The 21358-nt window shown below is 46.0% G+C and overlaps 2 protein-coding genes across 3 annotated transcripts; one reads left to right on the top strand and one right to left on the bottom strand.

Annotated features, from left to right (window-relative positions):
- Nucleotides 1-287: 287 nt before the first annotated feature.
- LOC135368663 (MOB kinase activator 1B) lies at nt 288-5233 on the bottom strand. Of its 2 annotated transcripts, none has more exons than XM_064602094.1 (4): nt 5034-5233; nt 4151-4317; nt 3330-3557; nt 288-2269 (listed from the first exon to the last, which is right to left on the bottom strand). In XM_064602094.1, the coding sequence occupies exons 1-4, from the start codon at nt 5045-5047 to the stop codon at nt 2004-2006; spliced, it is 675 nt and encodes a 224-aa protein (XP_064458164.1). In that variant the 5' UTR covers nt 5048-5233; the 3' UTR covers nt 288-2003. The 2 variants fall into 2 exon arrangements, with proteins under 2 accessions (XP_064458164.1, XP_064458165.1); XM_064602095.1 differs by lacking the exon at nt 5034-5233 and adding an exon at nt 4991-5008.
- Nucleotides 5234-8522: 3289 nt separating this feature from the next.
- On the top strand, nt 8523-8882 carry LOC135369458 (DNA-directed RNA polymerase II subunit RPB11-a-like). The gene has a single exon (XM_064603047.1). It carries the CDS (start codon nt 8523-8525, stop codon nt 8880-8882), a length of 360 nt encoding a protein of 119 aa, XP_064459117.1.
- The last annotated feature ends 12476 nt before the right edge of the window (nt 8883-21358 follow it).

Raw genomic sequence — 21358 nt, 5'->3', positions numbered from 1 at the left:
TCTTTCTACCTCCTTCAGGGCTGAACACCCTTCAGGGCTTTGTAAACCAAAGTCTAGAAAAAAGTTAGTCAGTAAAGAAGTAGAGAACACAGCATATACTAACGACGTATGACCGAATTGACGGCTATCTAGCACATTATCAAGGACAATTACTCAAAATCTCAATTAAGTGATAAAAACAAGTCCACACTGACCTCCATTCCATACAATTGCATCATTGTTACTCTGAAAAGGTTCAACACATGTGGTACTGTGGTACATCAAGCACGACACATTTAACACATTCACACATTTGTATCACACACAATTTATTTAAAATGTCATGATATTCGATTCATTCACAAAAATAGTGTAATCACTCGTGCTTTCAAGCAAAATGACGTTCTCCATTTGTTTGCTAAACATTACTCAATGTACAAGCTGTATAAAACGTCTCGCGTGAAAACTCGAGACACAAGTGCAAGGACGGTGTCTTTGCAGGTATAGAAACTAACAGACAAACAAAATCAGAGAGTTTGGGCACATTCATCTGTAGACGCTACTAAATGCTAATTCTAAAGAGCACAGACTTTTATCGACTTTGTGCATTTTCTCAGTGCAGGAGCAAAATGTGTCATAATAGCAGCAGCAAGTATGTGTTTCAGTGTGGACAATCCCACTTCCCAGGGCAAAATTTAAAGCGTACACTGCAAACTTTCCGAGTACTTCAGCATTTTTACTGCATATGTGATTTGTCTCTTTTTGTTGCAATTTCCTTGAGTGTGAAGTCACCTGCACCCAGCATTTAGCCTAAGAACAGCACGAAGCTAGCTGTTGCAACCAATAGGAACAGCTTAGGAATAGGAAAAAAAATTTTCCCTGAATATATTTGTGAGGTGACAGAACAAGAATCAAGACTGCCACTTGTTGAATGAATAAATTACTAAAAGTGTCACAGTGGTGTTTACCTCTAATGTTAACCAGATTATAAAAAGCAGTTTCAGGAAGAGAACGGTTTCTTTGTGCGAGTACATAATGGAGAGAAAAGAGAATTTTGCAGAACGATGCATACACACAAAAACGAGCTTGTCAGGATCATATCCGTAAGTGCAAAAGCAGGTAGGAATTACTAATTATGATAAAAAGAAATCACAGAAATAAGGAACTCAACGGGGAGAAATAGCCTCAGGCAGCCGGTAATGAAAGCAGTCGTCTTGCATTTCACATGAGCCTGTAGTGTGTGCTTATTTCTGCCATATTATGATTATTCAAACAAGTTATTTACCAAACAGGCTAGCGTACCACTTCATGTGATGGACACCTGATGTTGCCACCAAGCTGTAAGTTGAATGGGTGAGCTGTTACAGGAATATTCTCTCGAATAGACTCTTCTCTTATTTCGAATTGTTGCATGAAGTAAATTAATCTGCAGTGAACACACTACTCTTGCTTGTGATATGGTAGAAGAAGGCAAGATGTGCATGTGCTTGCTTATGTTCATGCTTCAGTACATGTTGAGAGATCACAGGCAGCAGATAAAGAGGCAGTTTGTGATAATGGAAGATAATTATAGCTAAAACGAGGAGCATCGTAAGGACATTGTGCCAGCCTTACACAAATGGCATCACAGCATTTGGAGCTCTGAGTAATTTTATTCTGTACAAGCAAGTAACACTGCCATGTGATGACTGAATCGTGTGTGTACGCAGAGGCTATAAAAGATTCTCGTCCATTTTGTCAGTACGCTGTTGGTTCAACAGCAGATACAGAGCTACAGCATTAAAAACAGCAACATAGGGCAGGTAAGCATCGGGTAAAATTAAATACAAACTCAAGTTTGGTACAACAGAACAACAGCTGGCACTTCGGTGTTGTCCAGTCCGTACAACTGTACACAGCAACATAAGAAGGAAGCTGCACAGTTTTTTCTTTTCCACGTGAGCTACAGCTTCCTTATTAGTTTGCGGCTACTAAGTACATGGGTGCTATCCACGCCGGATGGCCACCCCATAAATATACACAAGTCAGCGCGACGGATTGCTGTCCTTGTCCCGATCTTTGCTCGTGAGCTTCTCAATGAGCTCCTGAAGAGGAACCAGTTCACGGCGGTCTATAAGGCCAAATTCCTGGACAAAGAAGATGAAATGTTTGAAGCTCGTGTTGAGATGAGCTTCTTCTCCTAACTGGACCACTTCAGGGAAATGCTGGTGGTAGATGTGTGCGTAAACGCGGAACAGGCGCTTCAGGATTGTCTTTGCAATCGAGAAGAAATTCTTGGGAAATGGCACACCTGGTAGACAAGAGAAGAAAAGAAATTTAGCTACTAAAAGCGACGGAAATAGACAGGCAATTAGACCCTCAAAAACGGCAAAATAGGCAATAAAATACAAAAAAAAAAAGGAACGTTAATCTTTGCTGGTGCTTCAGAATGCCCCATCCAGGAAAAAAGGCTATATAACCATACAAGCTTTCACTTCTTGCATACGAATGCTGAGGTGGCCTAGAAACATGCGATATTGAACTTTATTTTTAGTTCTACGCCCTCGAAGATCTCAAAAAGCCAAGAAAGGCAAAATCTTCATCAAATCGTCATCAAATCAAACATACATGAAGCCCTTTCTAGCAAACCAAGGGAAAAAAAAATATACAAGAAAGGACAAAAGGCACAAACAAGCAGAAGCGAAAAGCAATATGCAACACACAGCATGAGATTGAAAGGCGCACTCGCACTTGCACCTCTAAAACAGGCTGTTATGGCATCTAAAACTCTTCAAAAAGGCTACATACAATTCAATGAAGTCGATAAAAGGGCAGGCAACCCCCAAAATGTCACATTTATGCGTTCATAGGCATTTATAGGCAAATGCCTAAAATTCCGGGCCCTATTGATGAGTAACATAGTTTTTGTTTTAATGCGAATTTAAAGTGCTAATTAGCCTCACACAGGTAGATCAATACATTTCCTACAAATGGTTGCTTCGAGAAAAGGTTTTTCCAGAACAGAACCAGTACAAGGTTTCAAAATATGGATTTCGCATATTTGCCGCCTCTTGGCATGGTATCTTCCCGGGGACAACTTGTAAGCGTCGCTTCAAAGGGACTTGGGGGGGGTATTTTCATACACAGTTCACAAAAAAAGCGTGTGCCCCACTTCATCTCCACGGTTATTCCATTAGAGCCACCAGTGCAATGGAAAGCACTACGTGGTGGACTTTGCTCTCAAAGCCATTGCTCTACTTCCTGTTTTGCATAATAATCGGGTGAGTTCTGGTTGAGGCGTGGCAGACAATTATGGAAAAGGATGTGATTTCAAACAGAGTTGTGATTAAGTTATGATTTATTTAAGTTACCTATCTTGGAAGGGAAGAGTGTTTCATCATCCAGCTGGTCTTGTACCCACGTCATGAGGTAGTCGATGTACTTAGGAGCTGAACACTTGATGGGCTTTTTGACAGTCTGGCCGTCAGCCCAGTGGTACTCGTACTTGGGACCGGCAGACATCACAGAACACGTGTCTTCTGTGCAGAATTCAGTGATTGTGCCATACAGCATGTTGATCTGATTGAAGAAATCTACAGCTGCAGAAAGAAACAACACATGTATGGTGGGTCATATGGTATAGGTACAGTCAACCTGACCTCACTCATTACGTATAGTACTGTCCCCATACTCTTCAATCTACCTACTTCCTACCTGCTTTAGAAGTCTATGCTCCGAAACTAAGGCAGTGGCATATTTGTTCACATTTACAACCGTGCAAGTCACCTATTGCAGCACATTTATAGCATCCTTAGTCATAGCTAACACTCTGAGCAGATTTTTGTTGCGTGTACAAACAACATCTTACATTCGGTCAACAATGTCAACACAGGGTTTCATTATACAACTGCACGATGAATACAAATCCTAAATATGTCAATGAGAGCTCAAAATTTTGCACAATCTAATTGCACACGCAGCAGACATGGTGAGTAATCACAACCCAGAAGTCCTTTACTAAACGCAGTCACAGAGAAACACAAAATATGCGTGCAATGTCAGCAAGCACGAAGATGGCTGTAGGAATATGACGCTCATTTTAGTGTGGTGTGTAGTAAAATATACCACAATGGCATTGCACTAGCATGGGTGTGAACTGCAATTTAAAAAAATACAAAATCAGCACACTTACTATTCACAGCGACCCACTCGTTCAGGTCTTCACCCTCTGGTAACATCACAGCCAATCGAAGATTACCACTGCCTAAAGTTGCTGCCGCCTGCTTCATTAAATCATATTGGTGCGTGCCCTCTGGGATATTTTTCTTGGGCTTGAATGTCTTTGATGACCGTCCCCCGCTACAAGAAAAAAAAAACAAAAAAAAAACGTAGTTTTATGTTTGTGGCCTGTGAACTGCGACGCAGGAAGACATCCTTTTCCGAGAACTTCCTGCCTCACGTGCTTTCATAAAAACGGAATGTTTCAAGTTTAATAAACGTTTAATGTTTAATAAACATTATGTCTGTACGCTGTTTGGCAGCGGAAGCTGGAACGTAAACTATCACGCTGTATATGTGAGCTTCCAAAGTAAAGTAAAAACAGAACATAGCTCAACTTGGAATTGCTGGTACTTGAATGCAACGCGAATACACCCTTTTGCACGTAATAAGGGATACAAACGAAGGGCACACAGAAGCATCGATATATTAGATTTTGTACATGCGTGGAGACAAAAAAATTCATTTTATTTTGCGTGTGAGCGAGACAGGTGTAGAGGCAGGAAACCATAAATTTATCAGTAATTATAGAGTTTCATTGTTAGTGCACCTGCCTGGCACAGAATATGAAAGTTGTTCACAAAAAAACACAGCAATGCGTGAACCGAAATGTTGTTGCTAGAAGAGAAACTTTCGGACGAAATTAAGTTAGCTGATAATTGGGCTGACTAAGCCTATTGAGTGAATGACAGCGAACGCAGACGACTGAATCTGATGTTTAAGTCAACGAATCGCGCAGATCAGCAACACGTACAATAATAAGCGACAAATGATGTGATTACGATTGGGATACTTACAAAAGGAAGCTCATTTTGGGCTTATTTGTACTTCCAGCACGGGAGAAAGTACTACCCGGAAGTTAACATGTTGCTTCAGAGCAACTTCCGGAAGCCGAGTTAAGGCGGCACAATAAATATTGCTCGGACCTTTTTGAAAGAAACTTGCGATAACTTTCTTTTCAAATGCCAACAACGAATAATGCCGTGGTCATGCGTTCTCATTTCCAAAGAGGGACTGCTTATTTCAAAATTATGACGCCAGGTGGCACGTAGCGCGCGTGAGCGAGATGATGGGTGCACTTATGTGGCTACTCTGATGTTGAACTGCAAGCAAGCACAAGTGCTCTTGTGCTTGTCTTCGTGTCCCGTGTCTCTCGGTTATTCGTTCCTTCATCAATTTAGAAAAAGACAACGTAAGCATATTCGGGGTCATCGAAACCCATCCCAGGGAGAGTGAACGACCGCCCTGTATCCCAAGCTATGTGTGGGAAGTATAGGATGTCGGGAGAACGAAAAGGGGGAGGGGTAGCAATGCTTGTGCAAAAGGACCTCGGGCTAAAAAAGGGCACTGTTGGAATGTAAAGAACATATTTGGTTAGATCTGCAGGCTCCCACCTGGAGATCGAAAGCAATAGTCTTAGGTGGGGTCTACGTATCTACAGGTAAGAAAAAGAATGCAGCAGAGAAAGAACGCAACACTGTTCGAGTGTCTGTCGAAGAACGTTAGAGACCTCGGTCAGGATCACGAAATGGAGGATATGAACGCACATATCAATGATTTAGACGGCCGTACAGACCACACAGGCAGGATGCTCAGATTTTTGTGAAAAGCATGGGCTTCTCATGGTGAACAGTGAGCACTACCGCGAAGTGCGAGGGAGAAATTACATGGGAAGTTTAGGAAGGACCTTTTTCGGAACGGCTTATGCGCAAGACCTTGAGGCGCCGGAGAGGGTTATCTCTGTCGTCATTAGATGGCGCAGTATAGGGACGACTAGGGAAAAGACTTGATGAATCAACCAATTTGTAGCTTTATTTTTACTTTAACAGGCTAGGTGGCGTATGCTACCGCCCGATGCAAAGGGAAGGCCGCTATCCATCCATCCATCCATCCATCCATCCTAGAGCCACTAAATAAGCTTCGCTTCAGAGTATCGACACTGAGGTCCAAGGGAGAGTAAGAGCGCCATCTTGTTTCCGCACCACGCCGGTATCATCCCCAGTTGAAGGCGGCTAACATAATCAAAGGCGGCTAACGTAATGCTCTCTGTGGGATAGAGAAACGTGTGTCATTGTTGCGCGATAATCCATGTATTGTCAACCGGAGCGACCCGAGGATGTCAAGCTGAGCTCAAGGCCGTCAAATGGTGCTTACAAACGAAAGGAACATTTCACCCGCGCACGATAGATGGCATCGTGCGCTAAAGTGCGCGTGCGCGTGGGTAGCGTGGCGCGAAAACAAGATGGCGCATGCTCGCTCCTGGAACTCAGTGTCGATACTCTGAAGCGTAGCTTATTTAGTGACTCTAGGGACGACAGAAGTGAGACCAGTGGAGAGGCCGCACGAACGGCGCGAGCTCGTCGGTCCCGCTCTGGACCGGTTTTGACGCGCTCCGAACGTGGTTCGCTGGAGAGCCGCTAGGATAAGACGCGTATGTGAAGGTCGAGGAGGATGGGACAACAAATCAAGGGAGTGATCACAAAAGGGTAATGTTGTACTTCCATGATCAGTGAGATCGAGTAAAGAAAGGTAAATGGTTGGACCACTTGAGTGACATGGAATGTGAAGAAATCGCAAAAATTATGGAAAATGATATATCAGAGAAGGGAAGCGAGGAAATGCCGTATGAATAGTTTATGGATCTATTGGGGAGCGGAATCGAGGGAGTCAGTGGGAGCCAAGCAGAAACATAAGGGGGACCAGAGAAGGTCAAAAGAGGAATGGCGGGATGGGTACGAGAAGCCATACACCAAAGAAAAGGAGCAGCAAGAGAGTATAGGAAAGCTAAAGGGACGACCTCTTCGTCAGGCGAGACTGAAGAAAAGTGGGCGCAAACATGGCGGCACGTGACATCTCGAACCGACGCCCTTTTCAAATTCATGTGCTACGTTTGTCTGTAAGGAACCCTTGGGTTCGTATATCCTCCAGAAATACTTATGCCCCCTCCCACCGCCACGCGCAGACTCGTCCACGGAGAAAGGCAAAACCAATAGACATACAGGCCAGCTGCTGGACAAACTCCACAGTAACAGTGACAAGTAATAGTAACCCCCAACAACACCCGAATCCGATAGAGGCACTTAGCCTCATCAGCGCTCTCCGAATTCTTCAGTTGCAAGGCGCGATTTCAATTTCCCTTCCATTGACTGTCCCTGATCATGTTTTGCGTTTGGCAGTGAGGCCAATGGCGTATCCAAGCGGGCGGGGGTGTGGGCGGTTGGGCGACCCCCCCCCTAAAAAAACGCTAGGTTACACATTAGTTTTCCTCCTCTCCCCCATTTACGGGCAGAACCCCCTCCCCCCCCCAAAAAAAAAGCGAGAGTCTGGATCCCCCCCATGACTGAGGTTGATACGTGCCATGCATGGACGCCCGATCAAAACCGATTGTTTGCATCTCTGCAGTGATTGCACTCATACAGGTCCGGAGACGACAACCGCATGCTTCATCACTGCACTAAGGTATCGCTTGACCACCTTTTTCTTTTTTCGATCACACCACCAACCAACACCTGTTGCACCGACAGAATCCGGGTTAAAGCGATCAGTCATTCGACAGTCACGCGAGACAAGTCTGTGCAAAACTTACCCTAGTCCATTGATGAGTATAGCTTCATAGAGTCACTAAGTAGGGAGTAGAGTAGCGACACTGAGCCACGTCGGCGAGCGAGCCCGCCATTTTGAGTCCGGCGCGGCTGCGTCGCCTAGCAACGGGACGCCCATCTCCCCATTCGCCGGAGAACGCGCGCAGTCGAGCCAGCCCGCAACTCTCGCAACCCAGGAAACCGGTTTTTTGGATGGAGGGGACTCAACATGGACGGCGCGTTCTTGGAAGAAGAAACCACGTGACACGATCGGCCCAATCGCGGACATCGAACGGCGGCTCCGGCGCGGAAAACGAATGCAATACTCTGTACCCCGATTTAGTGACTCTAGGCTTGGACAGCGAAGGAACACGGCACACAGATGAGAGAGCTCAAACCAGCAATCGACTTATTGTCATCTTGTTTATCGTCGTCCTATCACGTTTTAGTTTATTTGCCTTGAACAGTATTCCAGCTTCATATCAATTTTGTAGATCTCCTTGCGATAAATTTTACAGCAGCGCAAGCCATGGAAACGTCGCTTCACAAACTACATGATGACTTACACTTAGCAATCTCGCTCCCAGTCGTTCACGTGTTGGCCAGGCGATACCCTGTGCTGAAGTAGAAGGAGACAGCACGTATCCTCGTCAGAGATCATTTATGTCAATCAATCGAATCCGACTTCGACGTGTCTGATTAACCATGAATGCTCCGCCAGCTTTTGAGTCGTTCCTGCTCTTTGACGGTGAGAAAAAGGTGAGCATCGAAAGGGACCGGAAGGTGCCGAATGCCGCAATCTTTACAATTAACAAGGAAGATCATACGCTGGCCAACATGATCAGAGCCCAACTTCTGAAGGATCCTTGCGTCGTATTTGCTGGATACAAGCTACCCCACCCCCTGGAACACAAGTTCGTCATTAGGGTGCAGACCACACCGGACAGCTCGCCTCAAGAGGCGTTTTCCAATGCCATCACCGATCTTATCAGTGAGCTATCTCTTCTGGAAGAACGGTTCAAGGAAGCCATCTTCGCTGCGCGGGATGCTGCGCTAATTGACTGATAGGGCACGATGCTGAAGGTGTCTATGAAAGGACAAGATCGTCCTTTCTCTTTTGTGGTGTTATGCCGTAGCTGGCATTAAAGTGCCGTTATCAAAAGCTTTGTTGGTGGTATCATTTACTCGGTGTATTGAAAAACATTGCGGATTTCTGTTGTAATAATCAGAGGATCCCCCAAAAAGAGTTTATCTTGGCCGAGAAGAAGGAAGGGCAAATGCTTCTCCATGCGTCAGCCCGTGATATTATACGCCCCCCCCCCCCTCTTCGGCTTAGTGATGTTCGGATAGGTCCATCTGAGTTATGAACGGTGTAATCTCAAACCTGTGAGTGTTTGCAAGTACTGGGGTACCTGGCACACAGTACCACGGTAATTCCAACGTTCTCGGCTAGGACCGTCTCGGAGTCTCCTAATATGCAAGTACTATTATTACTATCCACATCCTATATTGCTACACGGTGTTAGCTCGAATCATGCAGGGCAACAGACATGCCTGCTAAGTAATAGAAGGCGTTTTGTCCTCTTCTCGCCCCGGACCTGTTCCGATAGCGCTACAGGACGCGCCTGCCAGCTCACGATACTCCGATGAGACATTCCGGTGGCCAAAAGGCCTGCTATATGTTGTGGTTTCGTAGTTTATTACATATATTTACTTTGTGGTACGGACTGGCGCGTTAAACATCCATCGTTTGTTAGCCACTGTGTTGCTCGCGTCTTGAACCTTTTTAACGAAAACGGGTAGGAACGGGGAAGGTAAAACGGGTTTCTTAATAACGCGTCCTGAGTAGCCAGTCCCGAGTGACTCGAGACTAGCATCTCCATTTTTTTTCTGTTAAAAATCAATCAATCAATCAAAACGGGTAGGAACATTTTATTAAAATTAACATGAACAAGGCTTTCGTGCAGAGCCTGCACTTCATCCTATAGACCTCTCCCTGTTTGTAAACAAATGACGTTAATAGTGTTCGACAGCGTCACCAATTTGGTGGAGCTGAACTACGCTCAAAACTAGGGGTGTACAAGGTCGCGCCCGAAAATAAGCCATGCACAGTCTTGAGGGGATTACGATGGTCCATGAAAGGGACGCGACCTTCGGTCCTACTTTTCTTCTTCCGATTTGTTTCGGTTTCAGTCTGTCTACCAACGTCATGATGACGTTTCTCGGGTAGAGGTCTGTTAGGCTTGATAATTATAATTTGACTGCAGATGAGCTGAATAACATGGATGCTTGTTCAATGTAGCACCGATGTCACATTAGGTAAATGTAGGTGGCCTTATTCGGATACTTTTGCAATAAGTCTTATAATAAGTAATAATAAGTAAATAAGTTTTCTGTATATACCCAAGCAGCACACTGTACTGAAAGTCGAGTGCAATAGGGGTGGACGTATGTGTCTTATCAATGTTCTTTAGTTTCGAGTCTGCTCAAGGCCTTCCACCTACCCGTCCACCCCTATTGCACTCGACTTTCAGTACATTGTGCTGCTTGGGTATACCGGGTGTTTCAGGAAGGTCCACCAGCTGAATAATTCGTAAACAGGCGGCGCCATCGAGAAACTTTTCGGTGAGCTTCCCTGAGACATCGCGGCCAAAAACTGAGCAGAGAGCGGCTCATTAATGAAATAAAACTGCTGTTACATTTTACTTCGGACGCTTCCGGAACCTCTGATTTACCGATCGGGGACATTCAGGTGAAAACTGTGCGGAAACTATTCCATGAAAAGACCCGCGTCGTCATTTAGTGACTTTTTTCGAGTAATTAAGTAATTGGTTTCGGTTTACATATTTCTTGTGCGGAGCAGCGTACCAATGCGCTCTTTCGCTTAGTTCTCGATCGGCGGTGACGGAAGGTAAGGAAAAGACAGGGGGATGTTCGATTAGGCCTGCACTCCCTGAACCAGTTCCGTGCGGTGCAGAGCCAGTTCCGAACTAGCGCAGCACTAGGCCACCTCCAGTTTAACGGTGCAACACTAGTGCCGCCGCGAAACGAATATCGAAGTGCAGCGGTAGTGCAAGCCTTCTGCTCTCCGCGAGTCTTAACACCGCTACGGATTGTAAGAACGCGTGTGACATTTCAATCACATGTGCATTGCTGCTTTTTAATTTCGAACGCAATGAACTGTTCAACAATTCTGCAAACAGCCATGGAACTTGTGGATTCTGACAGCGAGGACGAAGAATTCCACGACCTGCATGGTAACAGTGATAGCGTTGAATCTTCTGCGAACTGCCAGGAACCGTGTACCAATGTACACCGAAACTGTAGTGAATCGTCATTTCGACTTCGAATTCAAACGTCTCTTCCGGCTCTCTCGGGATACGTTCGAGAATTTACATGAACTATTATTTGCCTTGTGTCGTCTGCTGCCACCGCCGTTGAACTGACACCTGCGGGAGTGCAGAGTTTCCTTACACTAGGGCTACACTTGGCGTGCACTGGTTTGAAACGAACGAGACGGTGCAGGGGGCGCTCGGCTCTGCTGGCGAAACGAACGGGCGAGTGCAGCACCACCGGAACTGGTTCAGGCAGTGCAGGCGTAATCGAACGTACCTACAGGAGAGGCACTTCGGTCATAATCACGATAGAGGCGGTTGTCTGCGGCTGTTCCTTATCTTCCGTCACCCCCTGTGTGAACCAGGCGGATGAACACGTAATTGGCAGCCGGATAGCTGAGCGAAAGAGCGCATTGATACGCTGCTCCGCGCAAGAAATTTGTAAATCGAAACCAATTAATTAGGTACTCTAAAAATCACTAAGTGTCGGCGCGTTTTTTTTTTTTGCTTTTTTTTTTCTGGAACATTTTTTCCTGAAGGTTGCCGTCGGTAAAACAGAGATTCCAAAAGCGTAAAATTTAGAAGATGAGCTTTATTTAATTAATAAGCGTATGCAAATGAGCCGCTCCGATGTCTCCTGGATGCTCACTGAAAAGAAAGCCTTTCGACAGCGCCACCTGTTTGCGAATTATTCAACCGGGGAACCTCGTGAAACACCCGGTACACATACATATACGTGTATATGTATACTATATGTATGTATTCTCCGTTACATGTATTTTCCCAATGCAGGTATCCACGCGCAATAGAAATGCATTGAAGTGAAATGTCGTTCTGGTTGTTTCGCCACACACGTGTCGTTTCAAAACGGAGTTCCAGATAGAAGAGAAAACAGATTGGTCTTCTCTAACGGACACGCCGTTTGTCAGCCCAAAACAGCCGCTTTACTTTCGAAGCTTCTCTTGTCCTTTATTGCGTTTGTGGAGAAAGCGCTTATTGAATTTTAGCGTTTTGGGAAAACGCAGCCGGAAATGGGGCTTCAGACTCTTTTTTTGTCTTCTGATTGTAGAAAGACGGCGTCTTGATTCTCCAGGCTGTGCTAGCTGCGATATCTTCTTATTCTGTCTCCTATGTGTACCCTTGTGATGTGCGAATGTTTGTGCAGTGCGTGCTGATCCGAAGTGATGAATAGTATATGAAAGTGGAGGTAACGTACTGAGAAAGATAGCTTTAAAGGGAAAGTTCACTTCCCGATATCGTTGGAATGAATGTGTTTAGCAGGAGCATTTATCTCCAAATAACTCTCCTGCGAGCCCTTGCGCTCGTGTCTGGCAGAGTTATTCGTATTTTGTGGCGACAGTCGGCAGCAGAGCACCACGTACGGGGAGGAGTAACCGGATAATCTTCTCATCGGCACGCGTTCCTCTCCCAGACCTTCTCCTCACGCATTCTCTGCGGCAGGAGAGAACGAAGTCACGCGCCAAGGCAACGCCCACATTTCCTCACCTTGACGTCACGTATACGTCTCCCTGCGCGCGAATTTCAAATCGTGCGGGCTCCAATGATTTATAATGCCGATAATACAACATAGAGCTCGAGCCAGCGAAAAGTGGGACAAGGATTCGATAAATAAAGGGATACAAATATCTATGAATTGATGTTTGCAGAGAACTATCCCTCTAACCAGTTGGTTCTTCGCGAGAGAGACAGTCGCAGTGCCTCAACGGAGATGTATTTATATTGTGTTCCTCGATGCAGTGCATAGCTTATCTAAGTAATACCCATGCATTGAAACGAACGGCCATTGCAGTGCCATGTATTAAAAGGGAGTCTGGCCATTAGGAGGAGCCTAAAAAAGACGCTCGACCTATCAATCAAACTTGGGCGCATTTCATTGGTTGCCGCTTTAAATGGGGGCCACAATGACACCAACATTTCTCCAAAATGGAGGATGGTGCTTGGAACGGCGAAGCGGAGATTTCGTGACAATTTTTTTTCCATAAACTACTCTAATTTTATCCTGTGAATATATACATCCTCTTGTAACTAGCTGCAAAATCGGCTTCAACTTTCGCTCCGCCATCATTATTTACGCGAAAATGACATGTTTCGCCGCTACCGTTTGGCCCATCTCATCGTCATCATCTATTGTTGTTGTTGTTGGCCCAGTGAAGACCGCGATCTCAAGAAAATAGCACGAAAGACTCCACTGCTGCGTAAGATTTTGCATTACATTGAATTTTATTTATGCATACATCTTTGTGCATTTTTTATTCCATCTACTTACGTTACGTGATTAAAAGTTCATACGGGCAGCCGTATATGTTACGCGGTGGCGGTGATGGTGGATCTCCTGAAAGAGCTCGCTGTCGTCGGCCTCACAGAGGTGGGCAACGTCACGACTAACGCTCTGGGGGAATGTGCGTCCTGGGCCGACTTCTAAGGGAACTGTGCCGACATATGTCTGTTACGAAGAAGTGGTTCTGCCGCTCTCCTGGCCAATCACTTCTGCCAGCAACAATTTCTGCGCGTCTGAGTCTCCCCAACATGCCTGTCTCCATGCAGATGGCGTTGATAAAAGTGGGCGCAAAATCCGACATTTAAGTCTGTCACCGGTGATATCCGTTTCAATCCAAACCAATCCAGTTTCTCCAAAATGGTGGCACCCACAAAATAAGGGTGAGGTATAAGTACTGGGTGGCCTGTAATCATGGAGGATAAAAGAAAAGGAGGCGCCCCAACGGCTCTTCGACGGAAGAGAGAAGCGTGGGGCAAGTGACGTGAGGATAGGAGATGAGCGGTAGCTTCTTTAGAGCCACGCGGAGGTCACGTTACGTGAATAGCCCAATGAGGTCGCTTTGCACACGCCACTTTGGGGGCCACTTCGGCGCGCTACCATCACACCTCTCCAAGTATTCCGAAACTACGCGTTCACTCTTAGAAATGAACTTCACCGCATAGCACACTCCTAGCCAACCATCATCCCGAATGACAACGTTCTCGCCCCTGATTTGTTGAAAACGGGAGGCGGAGCCTATTCTGTGCCGTGCATAATGGCACAAAATAGGCTCCGCCTCCCGTTTTCAACAAATCTAGAGCAGGAACGTTGTCATTCGGGATTATGGTTGGCTAGGAGCGTGCTATGTGGTGAAGTTCATTTTTAAGAGTGTTGGGGGCTCCCATAGAGATGTATGCATGGATGCATGTAACCGAAACCGGAAAGCGAGCGATGATGTCACTGGACTGGCCCCCAATCTCGGCTTCACTTCTCAGAGCAATAGGGGCTCCTCCTCTCTTTCCTTCCTCCATGCCTGTAATAATAGGGAACTGTATTTCGACCTGTGTGATTGGCTAGATACCTCAAAAAGTGTGTGGAGCCTCAGGTATATGCAGGTCCCATTAATGACCAGACTACCCCTCTTAATACACGGCAATGGGCAATTGAATCGCGTACAGCGCCACAATGCGTATATAACTCAAACTCATCAAATTCTCAAATAGCATGCAATGTTCCCTGCAGGTTGACACGTTACACACTAGATGGCACTACGCGAATGTTCAATAGCGATTGTAGGTTGCCCGTCTTTGAGGGGTGTAACATTCAACACTAGCATTGCCGGTTCAAACTGCTTTGGAATGAATTTAGATTTCAGAGCGATTCACTGTCGTGCTCTCTAAAGCCCGGGAAAGGTGAACAGCTTACTTTCAGTTTATACGCGTTTTTTGCTGCCTGTTCGAAGGAAAGTGGATAACTCCCTTATTCCGGCCCTTTTTATTTCCGTATAGGAGGACAGTGGTGGCTTTGTGAGCGTGAAACCTGACACACGCCGAAAGGGCTTGGGTATACAACGAATCAGGTTAGCCATGATGAAATTTGACTGAACCCCGAGACAAGGAAAACACAGACAGAGAAATCACAAACAGATTCTCGTCTGTCTCGGGGTTCAGTAAAATTTCATCATGTATCACCAGTTAGCTTGCATTTTGACACTTATTCAAGTTAGCCATGTTTGACATCCACAGTGTACGTCTTGGCATTGCTCTGTTGTTAAACTTTTTTTTTTACTGGTTTGTGTTTCCAGAGAACTGTTATTGTATGTAACTCAAACGTCGCCATGCCAGTCCTGGACAGCTGTTTCGGCCTTGTTGGGCCTCATCAACAGGCCGCAGGCAGGCAACGTTTGAGTGGATGGCGTCAGAAGGTCACGAACTGTTTGACGCCATCCACTCAAACGTTGCCTGCCTGCGTCCTGTTGATGAGGCCCAACAAGGCCGAAACAGCTGTCCAGGACTGGCATGGCGACGTTTGAGTTACAAACATATGCTATACGTGCAGCCAAAGAGCTCCGGCTATTTTTCTTTATTTTGTTATTGTATGTGTTATTTTTGAGTCGTACATCAGAATTGAAGGAATACGTGAAAAACCGCTTTACTCAGGTGTCAGAAGGACCACAACGGTTATTCGATAATTTCCGAGACGTCATCCGGTCGTTTCTGGAAGTTCTTTCGTGGGCAGTGCTGTGCGGTCACGTCTAACTGCGTGAGGTCTTCATGATCTGAGGTCGCAAAGGTGTCCAGCATATAGAGCTGGCCACTTGCCACAAATCTAAAATAAGGTCTTAAAAAGAGGAGGATCTCGTCGTATAATGGCTCATCTATGCTATAAGTCAGAATACGAGATACAACAACACGTTAATCTGAAGGCATCCCTTTACAAGCGCTAAAACTGCACACAGAGAGCTCTCGACGGAGTGTCGCTGCGAAATCGACTTATAGGGGGCGACACCGTCACTTTTCTATAGGGCGGAGAACACGCCGGCCGATGTTCGGAGTTGATGGTTCTTTTATGCTCCACCTACTGCACTGAACGCGGAATAAACGTGTAAAAAGCAAACGACGCGAGGAAGCTATCCACACTGCGGTAGTTCATCGTTTCTCCGCAGCGCGCCGACACCGTTCGATCGCGGAGGGATGTCGGCTTCAGTTGGGCACCAACAGGCCCAAAGAACTCATTTAACCTGTTCAGTGTGGCTTGCTGTGATTTATGAATTACGTCGCATCTAACGGTATCAAGTTATCTCACGACAAACGTGTCGTGGCAGTCACTCTTGACGGACGTTTTGCAAAATCTCTCTGAGTGTGCGAGCATAATCCGGAATGGCGTTACCTGTACTGAGCACCAGGGGGCGACCGTCCCCCGTCCCCTTGGGACTGCTGCTCCCATTAGTAGTGATTACTTCTCTATACCCGGTGGAGACTTCGAAACAAGATATGCCTTGGATTAGCGCTGCACCGGATTAAGTCCGTTCCCAATCCAGAATTTTGCTTCCCGACCTTCGTTCATTTATTGCCTAGTCATAAGTCTGGAAGAGGATTGTTTGTGCGTTCAAGTTGGATTGGATGGCACAGGGAGACGATTATCCTGCAGGAAGGGCATGTGTTTGGAGATTGGGCTTACGGATGAACGCCCATCAAACGGACGTTCAGGGGGAGGTTCCTGTATAGCTATTGCGTGATGAGGATTACTGGAGCTTTTAGAAATATGTAAAGAAAAGACTTGGGTATTGTTCTTTGCTCGTTTCGTCGAGAAGGAGGGCACATATATTGACACATCTTGACATTTGTCTTGTTTTCTGTTTTAATTTGTGCCGTTATAGAGCAGTGTAAAGGTTAATACTCCAACAAGGAGTACCAATATGCCTGAACACTCTTAATTCGGTACTTGTGCAGTGATACTACTGAGATTATTGAAGAGCGCTTGAGTCAGTTACACGCCTCCGGATGGTGTATTGTCTTTATATTGTACCACGAGTTGCTACTGACCGTATCTGAACCGTGTTACTTAGCGCGAAAGTGTAATATAGGCGGCGACAGCATTCACTGACTCACTACCGCATCACCGTCTATACAGGCGTATAGATTGTCTGACCGCGTCCCAGAGTACTTCTTTCATCCTTATTAGGACCTGATGAGCAGGATTATTGACTGGAAACCCTTCAAGCTGTGGCGTAGAGCCTGATCATTCATGCCAGTGCGGACGGCAGAGCAAATGACAATAAAAAAGTTAATAAGAATCGAAGTTCTCCGCTGGCACCGCATGATATGGGTTTATAAACCCATATAACCCATATAGATAATAAACCCATACGTAGCAAATTATAACCCAAAGGTCGCCATGCTGGCACCATAATTTTGTTTGACAAGGGGAGCTAAGTTATGCCGTGTAAGTTACTTAGGCAACGTCACGACTAATGCTCTGGGATAATGTGCGTCCTGGGCCGACTTCTAAGGGGAACTAAAGAGAAGTTACTCAAACTCAGCTGATGACTGCCTGCACAGCGACTAGTGAAGGATAATAAGAAGAGTTTGCATACTAACTGGTGTATGATTAGGAAGGTGCAAAAACCGAGAGACGCGGACAAATAGACACATGTGAATGCCTGTCTCTTTCTGTATGTCTCTATAGTTTTCTGTTTTTTTTATTGTTTTCTGTTTCTGTTTTTTGGAATAGCAAGCCTCTGGTATGGCTAACCTCCCCCCCCCCACTTTTTTTTTTCCCCGATTAAACATATCCTCCCCAGCGAACCAGTGAGGATATTTCGAACAGAGACTGTTCGAAATATCGGCGGCTCTCGTACTCAGACTTATTTAGACCTGGTTGCGTTTCTCCCTGTTGTCCTGCTGACTTCAGTGCGTTAAGAGATGGCATCGAAACTCTATTGTCGTGCAATGCTTACCAAACCTTCCTTCCAACGCTTCCTCTGTGCCGCGCCCACCCTTTAGACCTGTGTATATACCGCCACGTACCCTCCTAATGTACGATTATAACACGGTCATAGCGTATAACATCCCGAACCAGCCGTAACGTCCATAAACGTTATAAACAAGCCATTCCAACACCCAGCTAAACGCGTTGTTTACCCCCCAAAGCGCAGCCATAGTGTCGGGCGGGACGGACATAAAAGCTGTCCACACGTCCCCAGGAAAGCTAATTGAAAAGGCACGAATGCATCGTCCCTTCTTTAAAATGGACACGGGAGCCTCGTAAATTGCCCTCCGGGGACCCACAAGGAGGTCCACTAATGTTTTCACGCTCCCATCGCTGCATGCCTCGCTGCACGTGTTATTGTAATCTTTCTAGAACAAAGGCACAACGGCCAGATGGTGGCCGCATGGAGGACCTATGTGATTGGTTGGACGTCCGTATGTGTATGGTGGAGTGTATACGGCTGACAGGAAATATATGCTGAACGCTCAGGAAACAGCAACGGAAGTGATTGATGCGGGTACGGTGGCGTTAGGATATATTGTAATCGTTTTCTGCGCTGTTATTGTATAGGACGGAAGCGTTTTTGGTAGAAAGTGAGACTGTCTGTGGGTGATAAAGTGCCTACTGAGGGCTAACTTTAGGACAACGGGATAAAATTTCCCGCTGGAGTAGAATAGCTTGGGTTAGTCTATAGACTAGATTAAAAAGAAACGAAAGAAATATGTTGTTGTTAGTATTCAGTTAGATGTTCAACAAATTGAAATTTTATTTATATCTCGGTTTGTCTGTGAAGATTTGTTCTTACTAGTTTACTGCTCGTTGCTGTACGCCTCCTACTTGTATTTTCCAACACACAACCTTACTACAGAAATACAGTTGAACCCTGCAGTTGAACTGTCTCCTGCATAAAATACTACGTTTCTTACTGAGACAGTGCTATCGCACGACTATATAGTAATGCAAAAATAAATAAAATAGCAAACTTTCAGCGTGCTATCAACAAAGGATATTCATTGCAAAGCGTTTGGTGCTTCGGAGTAAACCGGAGGAAGTGTTGTGAAATTCACAGTGTGATGACAGAACAGTGAGAAAAGAAACACACATGAGTTTCACCACATAGCACGCTCCTAACCAACCATCATCCCGAACGACAACGTCCTCGCCTCTGATTTGTTGAAAACGGGAGGAGGAGCCTATTTTGTATCAATATGCACGTGCATAAAGGTACAAAATAGGCTCCTCCTCCCGTTTTCAACAAATCAGGGGCGAGAACGTTGTCAATCTGGATGATGGTTGGCTAGGATCGTGCTATGTGGTGAAACTCATTTTTAAGAGTGCAAGGCAGAACGATGTTTATCGTCCATGTTCTATACATTTCAGTCGCATCAGGAACTCTGTCAAGACGCGTTGGAACATGAAACAATGATTGGCAGGAAATTCTGTGCGCAAAACCATAAAACGCACATAGGGGACTCGCATTCCCCCCCCCCCCTTTTCTCTGCTGTAGACCCCATGCTTTCTCTTGAAATTCCTCCACGACTACTGCGCCCTTTTACTGCGCTCTTCCACCGCATGAGGCTGAACGTTGCCCGGCTCCACCTCGTCTTCCTTTTGCCCCACTTGTGGAGTGCACGGCGACCTCTGCCACGACATCCTGGCTTGTGGGAAGCATCACCAAGAGCGTGCACTCATGGAAATTGCTATGCAACGCATTGACAAATGGCCGTACAACCTCGCGAAGATTCTTGGACAGTGGTCGAACGCTGCCCACCAGATGCAAGGCATTCGTGTTCTTGCGTAGTTCTCTCGAGGTTTGGCGACGGACCTCTAAAAGTGCTCCCGTCATCATCATCAGGTGGTGGTGGTGATGGTGAAAGGGCTTGCCGTTGTCGGCCTCACGTATATATGGACAACGTCACGACTGACGCCCTGGGGAAATGTGCGTCCTGGGCCGACTTCTAGGGGAACTGTGCCGACATATGTCTGAAAGCATCTGAGGAAAACCCAGGAAAAACCCCACACGGCACAGCCGGCACCGGGATTCGAACCCGGGTACCTCCCAGTCTCGACGTGACATGGTCAGCACGCTAACCACTGAGCCACGGGAGCTGGTCGACATCATCGTCATCATCCCTTCACCCGTTCCCAATCAATGAGTAACAGGGCAGCGTACCGCCACAGCGGAGGTGAATCGCTCACCTCATCATCATCCAATCTATGTGTGTGTGTGTGTCACATTTATAGCAACGAAAGCAATAACACCGGACAGCGACACGATACTCTTGAGCCGCACGCTCTGGATGCGAGCTTCGGAAGCTGAACGCGCCCTCCCAGCTCGTTGCATATAGGACCGTTGGTACATCATTCTTCTAGGCACTCTAACACGAAGGGATCAATGGCAGCCATCTTGGCTGACAACAAGCGCCACGTTCGAGCTCCATACCGAGTACAACAGCAAACACAACGCTCCGTTCCACTCATGACAGCAACCCAATTAAGATATGGAACTGACAGGGGACCTGGAACAGAGCATTGTTGGAACACACGACTGCAACAAATACACCAGCAGGGGGAAAACAATGTCTCTTTTTGGCTGGATATATTTAGTAGAATGCGGCCCGGCAACCCTGGAAGTGACTGGCAGTATAGAATGCCTCTCGGGAGAGAACCTAAAAAAAAGCGTGCTTCATTAATTAAGTAATTAACGGGCGAGAACGAGCGATCGTGCTGTCACTATGGGTGGGAGAGGGACCAAAAAGAAAAAAGAAGAAAAAAAAGCAGGGAAGGAGGAGGTCTCTATTGCACGCGATGAATTTTATGCAGTGACTTTTGCAGGCGCGTCAGAAAAAATAATTAAAGAAAAAAAAAGTCGATATACGTACCTGTATTGAAAAGTTATTTGCCTTGTTTCTTCTAGCTTGCGTGGTAGTGTCAGGGCTCTGTTTTGCTTTATACTCTAGCTAAAAAGGGGTGTTGCCTTGAAGACACGTATGTGTGTTCAGCGCTCGGGAAAGCGCGTGCGTTTGTGGCAATTGTTGCGTCGTGCGTATACGTTGCATCTTACTCGCAAACTGCAGGAAAGTTGGTCGATGATGACGTTGATGATGATAGAAAGAAAAGGAGGTGCAGGCTGCACTTAGTGTGGAACCGGCTATTCTAAAGCGATAATGTAAGAACATATGGCTAGTACAATCTTAAAATGATGTCTCCTTCTTCGTGATATTAGAAAACGATATGAATGAGATTTTAATGGCAGTTTGGTGATTTTTTTACTTTTCTAGCTATTTCTGTGATATCCGAAAGTTTCCAGTCGTAGCCTTTCGAAACAATACATCGGTAAAGAGGCAAAACTACATGACGCATGGCTTGGAAAATGCCTGCTGATCCCGAGGTTGTGGGTTCGAACCCGTCCGAGGGCGCCAGCAACTTGTTGGCGG

The sequence above is a fragment of the Ornithodoros turicata genome, chromosome 9 (assembly GCF_037126465.1).
Source record: "Ornithodoros turicata isolate Travis chromosome 9, ASM3712646v1, whole genome shotgun sequence".
NCBI lineage: Eukaryota > Metazoa > Arthropoda > Arachnida > Ixodida > Argasidae > Ornithodoros > Ornithodoros turicata.
Note: the sequence above shows the minus strand (reverse complement) of the source record. Positions and strands in the feature narration are given on the sequence as shown.

Coding starts and splice junctions, on each gene's coding strand:
- LOC135368663 (XM_064602094.1), bottom strand. Junction 3,558..4,150: donor CGAGTGGGTCGCTGTGAATA/GTAAGTGTGCTG, acceptor TTCTTTCTGCAG/CTGTAGATTTCTTCAATCAG. Junction 2,270..3,329: donor ACTCTTCCCTTCCAAGATAG/GTAACTTAAATA, acceptor CTTGTCTACCAG/GTGTGCCATTTCCCAAGAAT.
- LOC135369458 (XM_064603047.1), top strand. CDS start 8,523: ATGAATGCTCCGCCAGCTTTTGAGTCGTTCCTGCTCTTTGACGGTGAG.